The 12,297-nt window shown below is 36.8% G+C and overlaps 1 protein-coding gene across 1 annotated transcript in view; it reads left to right on the forward strand.

Annotated features, from left to right (window-relative positions):
• Positions 1–12,297, forward strand: part of LOC306992687 (uncharacterized protein) — a gene marked incomplete at its 3' end in the record, with an annotated part of 29,521 nt that overhangs the window by 10,399 nt on the left and 6,825 nt on the right. Inside the window, exons 3-16 of the mRNA XM_079601817.1 lie at positions 3,834–4,421; positions 6,332–6,406; positions 8,142–8,189; positions 9,222–9,281; positions 9,767–10,225; positions 10,435–10,482; positions 10,589–10,656; positions 10,966–11,058; positions 11,151–11,188; positions 11,286–11,416; positions 11,643–11,760; positions 11,885–11,943; positions 12,033–12,077; positions 12,166–12,233. Coding sequence (XP_079457943.1) covers positions 3,834–4,421; positions 6,332–6,406; positions 8,142–8,189; positions 9,222–9,281; positions 9,767–10,225; positions 10,435–10,482; positions 10,589–10,656; positions 10,966–11,058; positions 11,151–11,188; positions 11,286–11,416; positions 11,643–11,760; positions 11,885–11,943; positions 12,033–12,077; positions 12,166–12,233 — 1,898 coding nt within the window. The remainder of the gene's footprint in view (positions 1–3,833; positions 4,422–6,331; positions 6,407–8,141; positions 8,190–9,221; positions 9,282–9,766; positions 10,226–10,434; positions 10,483–10,588; positions 10,657–10,965; positions 11,059–11,150; positions 11,189–11,285; positions 11,417–11,642; positions 11,761–11,884; positions 11,944–12,032; positions 12,078–12,165; positions 12,234–12,297) is intronic.

Consider the following 12,297-nt stretch of genomic DNA (forward strand, 5'->3'; position numbering starts at 1 on the left):
TGACCTTCGGACTGTGGATAACTTTTGGGATAAAATTTGGATTGGGGAGTCTGTGAACTAAAGCCTTTAGTGCCGCTATAAGGTTGACCACTGCCGAACCCCCTCCCAGACTTACCCGTCATACTGTAGGCGCCGCCATGACTGTGACCCAGCTGATAAGTTGACCGTCTAGCAGCAATGAAAGTCTCAGCCAGCTCAGCTGCTTGTCTCGAAGAGGTGGGGTTGTGCTCACAAATCCAGGTTCTGATTTCAGGGTTAATCACTGCCAGAAACTGTTCCAGCACAATCATTTCTCCGATTTCCTGCTTGGTTCGCTGTCTGGGTGTTATCCATTTGTCATACAGGTCTTTCAATCTTGCCTGCAGCTCTTTAGGAGTCTCCTCTTGTCGTAGAGCCTTTGCCCTAAAACGACGCCTGTAGGTCTCTGCATTAATCTCAAATTTATCCAAGATTGCTTCTTTCACTCTAGCATACTCAAAAGTGTCCACAATATCCATGGCAACATAAGCTGCTCTTGCCTTGCCTGACAGCAATGGCACTAGATGCAACGCCCAATCTTCACTTGGCCATCTACAGGCTTGAGCAATCCTCTCGAAGGTTGTTAAATAATGCTCAATGTCATCATCCTCTTGAAGAGGTAACATCTTTGGGCCTTGCCAGCCCATCCATTGCGGTGGAGCAACTCCCTGCGTGGTTACAGGTGGTGCTGTTTCTTGACTCTCTCCTTCATTGCTCCGCCGTCTGTGAAGTACACGAGTGGGAAGGGCTGTATTGTCTAAGGAAGTCAAAGGGGAAAAGGCTCGAGCTGCCACACCTCCCAATGTTTGTCGCTCTTGCCGCTCTCTCTGTACCTCCGTCTGCAACTGCCCGAACTGATGTTGAAGAGTGCGCCACCGGTGTTCTTGCCGCTGTGCTTCCTTTTCCAGATGCGACTCTCTGGCATGCTGTGACTGCACGAAGCTCTCCACAGTCTTTCTGAGCTGATCCATTTTCTCCCCTGTTGAGTCTGCCATCTGTGAAGATGTGGCCCCTGACACCATACCCTCCTGGTCAGGCATTGACTCAGCATTATCGTCAACTTCCTCCACTGTTTTCTGATTAGTCTGCCTCTTGGGTGGCATCTTGACGTTTACTGAAGCCTTCTACTGCACTGGACAAGACCGCTGCCACCATTTGTCATAACGTGTCCCGTGAAGGTCAAGGGGAGGTGGTAGATAGGCTCAGGACTCAGACATCATCCAAAGAGGATTTTTATTAAATGCCAGTGGACAAGAAGGGGTGAACATATTCACAGTGATGTCTCAAAATAAAAATAAAAAATTACAAAATTAAACAAAAATAAATATACACTTAACTCAGTGCAAACTTTGATGTATCAACCAAAGGAAAAACAAATTGCTACAGGCAGCATAATCTTCAGGAGTACATTCAGCAATATGACCCCGTCTTTACCCCCCAAGGTTCAGTTTAGACTGTCTTATATAGCCTAGGACAGGCTCATTACACTCAAGACCGTACCAACTGCAGGGGCATCAATACAAAAACCTTTGTAGCAAAATAACTTACAAAAATAACTTCCAACAATAATTTAAATAAACTCATTCAGCAACTTAAACTACATGTAAACACCATAAGGCATTTCCCCATGCCTACATTACCAAGGGTTAAGTCCCATTCCCTATTATTAGAGATGGTTTGCCCCAACACAAGAAAAGGGAAAGCTGTGGTCCCGCCCCCTCCTTTGAGGAGTCACAGGAACAGGAAATGGTGAGTAGACAACATGTGGGGTAACAGTTTGCCATGTGGCAATAACTACAGATTTGAAATAATAAATACCAAAACGTATAACTACAAACTTGTCTCTGTGTGGTTAATGAGAAAAACAAAGGAAAACTATAGTAGACATAACATGTTGTGATGACCGCTGATATGTGCACCTATCTGCAATCAACTCAAACAGCATATCTTAAACGTATTATAAATTAATGTTATAGAATAATGAACCTAAGGGACCTAATGCCATAGTCAACAAACACACAACCATAAATAACAAATGTAAAGAAACATAAGCCCATAAACAGTTTGTAATGACTTTGGCAGTGATGACGTCATCCTAGTACCCGTCATCACACCAGTAAATTCTCATTTAGAGATATCAGTTAGTACAGCTAGTATTATTTTGACATAGTCAGATGCACCTCACACCTTTAGTATTCATGGAATGCGCACACACACATAATCAGCATATGACTGTTAGTGTTACTGAAAGGACACAGTGGAGCTAAAGCCAAATCTGGGCCAGCCTGTTTTAACTGGTTGTTTGCTTGTCACACAAACATTGTGAAACTGACAGGCCTCATGGGGAAGTAATGAGTAAACTGGACAGATCTGAGGGATTTAGAGTTCAAAGTTAATGTGAAGGTGTGCAAGTTTTGTGAAGATTTAACAGAGCGGAATATTTTCAATGTCTTGAAAAGACCAAAGGTTACATTGTCTTTATAAATTTGCAGCAGAGTCTTAATAGGTTATATAAATGTTAGTGGCCATACAGCCTTTGACAAATGTCATTCTTCTCTTAAAAAATAACCAGGTTAAATTCAATTGACCCCATTTACGTTCTTAGTACGGTACATGTTCCAGGTCTTAATGTGAACAATTTGTAGTGCATGATAAAATTCCAGCGAAAATTTGGGAGCCAAAAAAGGTCCATTCTCTATTGCCTATTTATATGACTGGATTTTGCCTACGAACAGTACAATGGTAAAATGACTCCACCTTTATTCCAAAGAAGACCTTGTTTAATCAAAAAGTAATAACTTGTCTTTTTTTTCAAGCGATATCATCAAGAACTCTTATTATCCTCAGCTGCATTTATTTTAAATAAAACGGGTTGTAAATCTAAATTTTATCTTATGGATATTGTTATTTTCTAGGGATCCACCGAATGAACATTTTGGCAAACATAAAAAAAACAATGATTAGGCTATTTATATTTTGAATACAATTCACTTAGGGCTCAGAGTATTTATTTCTTCCCACATTAATTTCATACGTCTAGTATTTTGAATACAATAACTGAAAATATCGGCCAGTATACTGTCATTTTATCTGTGTCATTTTATCTTAATCAGATTCTGATTAGAAGATAAAATGACACCAAACACCATGTATACTAGAAACTGCACGTGTGCAATGGATTAAAAAAATCGGTAACACTTTACAATAAGTTTCATTAGTTAACTGTTAACATTAGTTAATGTATTAACATGCACTAACCATGAGCAATACGTTTGTTATTGTTAGTTCATGTTTGTTCACAGTGCATTGATGTAAACAGGATTTTAATAAAGTATTAGTAAATGTTGAAATTAACATTAACAAAGATTAATATGCTGTATAAGTGCAGTTCATTATTAGTTCATGCTAACTAATGTAGTTAACTAATGTTAACTAATGAACCTTATTGTAGTGTTACCAAAAAATCTCAGTGGCTCAGAGAAACATTTTATTTTATTTATATTTAACATTAGGTAGGCTAGAATTTATAATTGATTCACTCTAAAAAAAATGCTGGGTTGTTTCAACCCAATTTTGGGTCAAATATGGACAAACCCAGCTGTTGGGTTACATTTTTAAATTACATTTTTAACCCAACGTTTGGGTTTGTCCATATTTGAACCAAAATTGGGTTGAAACAACCCAGCATTTTTTAGAGTGTTGTATTAAATACATCAGCCTGTTTACTTATTGGCCTGATACCAATAACAATAAAATGAAATAAAAATTACTCATATTTACAAAATCTCTTTCTCTCTCTCTCTTTCTCTCCCAAGCAAATGGATTCTTTATGTCGGATGCTAAGGCTGTCCTGCAAGCATGTGATGACCACTGGACTTTCCAAGGGCAGGGTCGTATGCCTGTGCTCTTTCAAACGACTGTATGCGTGGACGTAAAGGTCCTTTCCCCAGGCGTGTGGACTGCATTTAGCTATGTCTCGGCCCCCGCACCCCGCTATGAACTGGCCCTGCAAGGTGATGAAAACAACCTGTACGCCTGGCTGTTGGGCGTACGACACCAGTTCACTGTCCAGCTGACCACTCGTCGGTGGTACCACATATGTCTACGGTGGGACGCCCTTAAGAAAAGCTTCAGCCTGACAATAGGTGGGAGCTCGGAAGTATATCAGCGGACCGCCATTGCCCGAGCAATTCCCCCTTCTGGGCGTCTTCTGCTGGGTTGCCAACCAAATGAGGCCTCACCTAAGGTAAAAACGGCTACGGTGGAGCTCTACCTTTTCCGCATATGGGACGATGTAGGAGAGCACAGGATATGTGAGGACGGGACTGTGATTGGCTGGGACTCGCGAAATTGGGGCTTCACACGAGCCCAGGCCAGAGTCCAAGATTACACGCTTCAATGTGGTGAGTACAGGGAATTGACAAGAGAGGAGCCTGTTTAACCGGTAAAGGATAAGAGAGGCGGGTTGAAAATAGCAGTGATAATTTGCGTAATGACTGTGTAAAAGCCAGCGTCAGATCAACTAGGCAAACTGTAAACAGCCTGAAGCACATGATCTCTCTGAACTAAAAGTATGCACTATGCACAATATGTTGTTTTTGTGTGTGTGTATCATCTTTAAAACTATTTAAAGCCTTAATGTTGAACTATTCAAACAAATGTCTTGATTGTAACGAACAGCATGTGGATTAGTTGGGACATGTTTGGTTGTGTAGTGTCATCATATACATGCATGATGAAAATGATGCATGATGCTTTGATATTGCATGATGATTTCACTTTAACTTCTCAAGAAAACTCCCCTTCATGCATGTACAGTATTATTTATAGGTAAAATAATGATCTTGTAGGAAAATCCAGCGTTAGCTGGAAGTTGTATTTTAGAACATGGTAGCTGGTTTCTAGCCGGTCTAAAGTGGTCATTCGCTGGTTGACTAGCAATGTTCCAAAAACCAGCTTGAAAAGTAGCTTGATAACCAGTTTGTTGTTGGTCCATGATGATCTACGTACAAGCTTGTACTAGTAGCTAATGACAGACTTGAAGAATAACTAGCTATTACCAGTTTATGACCAAGTACCTAATGACTAGCTAGGACTACTTAATTACCACTTTGGATCACCTAACATCTTTCAACATGTACACCACAACTTTCTATAATATTTAAACTGAAATGTTGTAACCGGCTTGTCGACTAGTCCTAGAAACCACAAGAAAATGGTCAAAAAACATAAAATATATGTATAAGTGATCCATTTAAAATAAGCTACTTTATCTATGAATCAAACAGTCAAATTCCACACTGAATGCCGCTGAAAAATAGGTCACATACTGTCAACAATTATATTGACTGTATTTTGACAATATGACTATTGACTGTTGTTCAATTAGTCAATATAGACATATCTATTACAATCAACTTAATTAATAGGCAATACATGACCAATATGTACAAACTCAATATTATAAACCCGATTTCCTCAAATAAATGTGTAAAAAATATAAAGCAAAACATAAATGTACAAAAAAAAAAATGTAAACAACTAGTATTTCCAATGGCAACTAGCAGCAGTAGTATATATCGTTTAGTCGACTAGTCTTGCACATCCCCAATAACTATAGGATCAGCTAAAGAGAACCAGCAATGGATGAGCAAGCCCAGCTTATTACCATCTTGGACCAGTTAATGACCAATTTATACCACCTAGTGACTAGCTTAATGACCATCTTGAACCAGCTAGAAACCAGTTATCATGTTCTGAAACACAGTTACTGGCTTAAAAATGGATTTTCTTGAGGAATCACAAGCCTTGCCTGTTCCCTGCATCAGAAGGTATCCATTTTTTGTGTGAAATCTGCATAATGTAGCTATACAGGAAATCTGCCTTCATTTTTTTTTTTTTTTTTTAACTGCAGTAAACAATCTCTCAAGAAGTATAATTGGAATAAAGAATTTATACTTGCTTTTGGTCAACTTAAAAAAAAATAAAAAAAATAATCTGATATACATCAGATCAAATCTGGCTTCTTTGTTCTAGAAGTGAATGAGCTCACCATGTAAGACACAGGCCTTTTCTCCTCCACAGCCACAGGAAATTATGATGTCAAATCAATTTCAAATATCCTACAGGATATTTGAAACATTTCAAAACACATCCAGATGCCAAGGTTCGATTGAAAACCTTGGATGTCTTGATTGAAATGATCGGATCAGATTTTGATGCAGGGTACAAGAAAGACAGTAGTAACGACACTCGCTCGCTCTTGACTTTCTATCATTTGTGCATGCCAATTCTATTTCTACTCATCTTCTAGGCCTAGGGCATCTACATATGAAACGTGATGTACCCAATGTATCCGATGTATTCAATTCTGCAACCCCATTCATCAGTAAGTCCAGTGCACGTGTGAATTCACTTCACTTACTATTGTAGTTTGGTGGTGGGTAACTGTCTTGGGAAAGTTACTTCCCAAGCTATAAGCTATTCATAATTTAAAGTTGCCTATTTTCTAACACAAAAACAGTGCCAATTTCAATTAATCAATTAAATTTTCTACTATAAATCAGTTTATGTTCATGTTTTTATTCGCGGACTTTTGACAAATTCCAAAAGAACTTGGTTTTGGACTTTTTTTGTTCGAAACGACGTCACCGTAATTCATTATATGATTTAGCTTCAAGTTTATCAGGGCCTCTAAAACTTAACAGATATTGTACATATTCCTTTAAAAAAAAATGTATACACCTTTATATGACTTAGAAAAACATTTAACTTAAAATGTCTAAGAAAAAGAATAAGACTGAATCAGTTCATTTACATCAGGGGTTTTCAAATGGTTCCAGGGGCCTCCCCACCAACGCACATTATGGAAGATTATTGGTCATAGAGTACACTAGTTCAGCTGTCTTAAATAAGAGATACATCCATAATGTGCAGTACTGCTGGAGTTTACAGGAATGGTTTGAAAACCTCTGATTTACATGAACTGTTAGAACAAACCAACTCACTATAAAGAAGAATATAAGAGAGAGGACAGTTTATTAGTGCACGTTTGATTATTGCCATGGAACACACAAAAAGGATGTTTCACACAATGTCTTAGCTATGCACTTAAACCTGAACATCTGAATGTTCTGCACTGAATGTGTGCAAAATGAGATTTGAGAACATTGGCAGGATTTTCCACACGCAGAGGATTTATACAGCTTTATAAGATCTGGAATATAGAATGAGTCAAAGAGAACTACCTTAAAAGTGCTTTTTTTTGTCCTTTTTTTTTTTTTTTAGCTTAACAACAGTGATTCGTCCTACATTTCCATCTTTTAGAAAACAGCTTGGATAATCTAGACAGAGCACAAAGAAACAAAATGAATTAAATATCTGAATAACAGTGAAATATTTATTTTAAAAAAATCTCTAAACAGAAAGTTATTAACCGAAACTGTATTATTACATCATTAAGCTGATAGTTTACAAGTTAATGTACATATTTAGGATAGTTTCTAGTAATCAAAACATCCGTCATACATTCAAGTGAATGTATGACGGTGCTTATCCTTAACGTCATATGTCATTTCCACTGCTCTGCATAGGCAGCTCTTCCTTTGTCCTCGATCTCATTGGAATGCACTAATAACCCACGCATGTTCCAGGCATGCATGACGCCAACTAATGTTTTGAACAGTAAGCGGGTTAGGTAGGGTTTTGTCGAGTGTAAATCAACTGGATCTGCACATCAATATCATCTTAATCATCAAAGATTAGGAAACACGTCCATCTGAAAATAATCACTATTTCACATTTTGAAATTAAACCAATTGACGCATGCGCAGGTCCATGTAGTGAACTGAGATGTGTAGTCATGTAGAGTCCTGTAAATTAATTATTTTTTTTTAAAACACAACTTTTGTGAAAAAAGTGCTTAATAATTATAAAGTGTAACAACAAAAAAATATAGGTATATAGGTTATAATTAAACTTAGTTTTTTTTTTGTTCTCTTCTTTAGTGAAGTAAATGCATTGGTGCTTTTGAGAAACCCTAGAGCCAATTCTGGATTTTAAGTTTTAAAGGTTAAATTATATCAATTATATATAAATTAATATATATATATTTCCACTTACAGCATCCCAAAGTGTAGGCACTAGCCGAGAGTTTGATCCAACTTCACAAAGTAAGTGTTTCATCTTTGCTTCACCAACAGAGGCAGAGGAATTAAACATGGGCATATACATTACATTATATACATTACATTATATACATATATACATACAGACATAATTCATAAAATACTATCAATACTATATTTGATTAATTATAGGCTATATCAAACAAAATCATAAAATACAATACAATTCATTCACACATAAACCTGTGTATCTGATTAATGATTATATAAACACACACGCACACACACGCACACACACACACACACACACACACACACACACACACACACACACACACACACACACACACACACATATATATATATATATATATATGTAGGTTTTATATAATTACATTTTTTTAATGATTCATATTTTAAGAATTATATACACTGGATGTCAAAAGTTCGGAATAATTCATTTTTTTCTTCTTCATAAAATAGTTTTTTTTACTGAAAAAAAGTATTTTATGCTCACCAAGGATGCATTCATTTGATGAAAAATACAGTAAATCAGTAATATTGTAATATTGATTTGCTGCTCAATAAATATTTATTATTATTATTACGTTTTACACACAAATATTAAGTTTTCAACATTGATAATAAGAACCATTATTAATAATTGAGCACCAATAATAATTGATCACCAAATCAGCATATTGATTTCTGAAGGATGATGTGAAACTGAAGACTGAAGTAATGATTGCTGAAAATTCTGCTTTGCCATCACTGGAATAAATTACATTTTATAATATATTAAAATAGAAAACAGTTTTTTTAATGTAGTAATATTTCACAATATTAATGCTTTACTGTACATTTGATCAAATAAATTCAGCCTTGGTGAGCAGAATATAATTGTTTCAAAAACAATGAAAAGTCTTAATTATTCCAATTAGTTAATTATTCCTTAATTATTGTTGACCGCCAGAGTTTATTTATAACATTGTACTTTGTGTATATTTGCATTTTGGATTTGCATGGAATTTGTTTGGTGCTGCATTGAATGAGAGTTTGTCTCTTTCTCCCTCAAAGGTCCGCTCTACTCAGTTTTGGTTTCACTATTTACCAGTGCACGGAGTAACACAACCCAAGGTCAGTAAACAGATGTTAGAAGATGCTGCTAAATATCAAAAGCTGGAGTGTGCATCAGAGTGCCAAAGCGCCTTCAGTTAGTGAGCCATTTACTTTGAGTTGTTTTGGTGTTGGATGGGTCAGGATGGTTGACTATTCATCCAACAAGATTAGTGAGGTTGACTAGTTCACAGATTTGATCAATAATGCTAAAAGGGGAAGAATCTAGAAATGGAAATTCTCTGAGAGAACCTACAGAAATGTGCATTAATTAATTCCTGTTAAAGTACTAATGCTACAGTCATCAATACTCAGATTTGTTAAATTTTCAACAATAAATTTAAAGACAATTAGACTTGTTGGACTTCAAATCACAATGTTCTAAATTTTATGGATAATCTGTAGTACTACAGGGGCTTTCAAACTGGTTAGTTAGTTAAAAATGCCAAAAAGTGGGTACTTCCGCTCCATTACCTTCCTCTTACTCTTCATTTTCTTTCCCACAGGACAGAACCTGCTAACTTCGAGTCAGGTCTCTGCTTCAACCTTTCAAGCCAGAACCACATCGAATCCTGTAGGACTCGCTACAACAACTATACCAATACAAAATCCTCTCACATCAACTACCACATCAAACACAGCTGTTACACCCGCCACTCATGCTCTGACTGGATCAGCTCTTAATAACACAACTTCTATGTCAAATACTGATGGATTAAACACATTGCCTTCAACACCGGCCTCACCTATGTCTTACGTAACCACTCAAACAACCCAGAGCACGTCAATATCTGCCCAGACACTTGCAAGCAATCACATTAGCCATCCAGTCAGTGGCTTCAGTATGTCTGAAACAACAGCCAATCACACGACAGCAAGCTCTCCCACTGAACCAACTGTCACGACTCAAGTAACCAATCAGACAGCAGTTCTACGAACAACGACGTCAAATGCATTATTCACAGGTACAGCTATTATCACTGCGTTCTGATTGTCTTTTTTTTCCTTCTTTTTTGGAAAAAGACAGATGGCTTCTATTTCGGTGATAATTACAGGATATTAAATTAAATTCCCTACCCTCATTCTCTCACTCTGCCACATATTACATAATTTATACATTATAAAATTAATCTTAATGTTTCAATGCTTTGATGTGCCTTTTCATTTGTTTCAGAGCCATTGGTGGTACAGTGTAACTTTTCCCAATACTGCGCTAATGAATGTAAGAATATTTAGACAAAGCCTATTTTATTCTCTGAAGACATAATTAAGATTCAATACGGTGATTCCTGAGAATGTGTAATAATATCTCCCTTCTTACGTCACAGCATCATACTACTGGATGCTTGTGGAGGTGCATGGCTCTAATATGACTGAAGGAGATATTCAAATTTGGGTATGAAATTTTTTTTAAATTAATGATACTTTAATAGAAATAATAATAAAAGTTATTAAAAAAACATTTAATTTGTACTATCAATAATAATAATAAGTATTATTAGTATCATAAGGAACCATTTTAGAAATAATAACAATAATTGTGTGTGTGTGTGTGTGTGTGTGTGTGTGTGTGTGTGTGTGTGTGTGTGTGTGTGTGTGTGTGTGTGTGTGTGTGTGTGTGTGTGTGTGTGTGTGTGTGTGTGTGTGTGTGTGTGTGTGTGTGTGTGTGTGTGTATTTCTGATGCTTCCCCCCCATTATGATCAGTTTTCAGATCGTTTTAACACGAGCATCTGCTCTGCTGGAGTTTCAACAACAGAAAGCAATACTACATCATGTCAAAATGACATAATCTTTGTGGTAAGTAGTATTATTTGTATTCAAAGGTCAGGGCTGAACTTTGATGTTGTCCAACATTGCATCATTATAAAATGTATTTTTCAATAATATAGACTGCTGAGGTTAGATGTGAAGTGAAGCAGAACATCCAGTAAGTCAATCCCAAATGTCTAAGCTACACAAAAAAACCATGATCTCATTGTTATTCAACATTAAGTAACAAGTAACTACTGCCCCCGTTCTTACAGGTGGACAAACTGCACTGTGCTTTTACAACTGAGCCAGCCTGTGAATACATGCATCCTCCGCAAGCGGGTGGAAAACGGGACTATAGACCAATCAATCCAGATCCAGCTTCTGGGAGATGTAGAACGAGTGGGTGAGTGAAAGAAAATATATCATATATATCAAAATATAGACATCAATTGTGACTTCTATATAGAATATAGAATTCTGTTATGAGTCTGTTAGGCTTCAACATGACAAAAAGCACATTAAAAGCATCATAAAAGTGGTCTATATGACAACCAAAAACAGCAGTTTAAAAGATAATACATGATTAATTTATCTTTTTTTAAATCTCACAAAATGGCTTGTGTTTACAGGAAAGGGCCTGTGCCCAGATCACAGTATTACGCCCCCTGGAGATGGTTTTGTGCACTGCACATCTCCAATGTCTTACGATGGTATCTGCAAGAACCAGGGACCTGTAAATGTCACATGGTACGATATGCTACTGATTATAGACTTGCCACACTCTTACAATACTCCTGCGTGCAATTTGGACGTTTTCTTTGTTTACATTTGACATTATTAATTTCCCAAAGTTCCCTCTTTTTTGCATTAGCTCTTATACGGAGAATGGCTTTGTTCCTAAAGACTTGGTTGCTAATCAATCCTGCAATGGTGAGTGTTATAACTCTTTGGACTCTTGGTCATCATTTTCTGACTAATACCAGTATGATGTTCAAAATTGAAATGTTTTTCTTTTTTAGTTGAGAACAAACAACATTGTGAGTGTTACGTCTCTAACAACAATGGTGAGTGAAACACAATGGATCTATGTATGAGTATGTACGTGTTGTGGACCAATCACACTCCAATCTCTCTCCCCTACCTCTCTTTTAGAGACATATTATGCTGTTCGTCTAAATATTACAAGCCAAGATGTGAATTTCACCTACATACAGAACATGGTGAGTGTCTCAGAGAAAAGGTTTTAGTGGACAGGTTAAATGGCTATAGAAAGTTGAAAAACAT

The sequence above is a fragment of the Phoxinus phoxinus genome (genome assembly GCF_949152265.1).
Source record: "Phoxinus phoxinus genome assembly, chromosome: 24".
Lineage (NCBI taxonomy): Eukaryota > Metazoa > Chordata > Actinopteri > Cypriniformes > Leuciscidae > Phoxinus > Phoxinus phoxinus.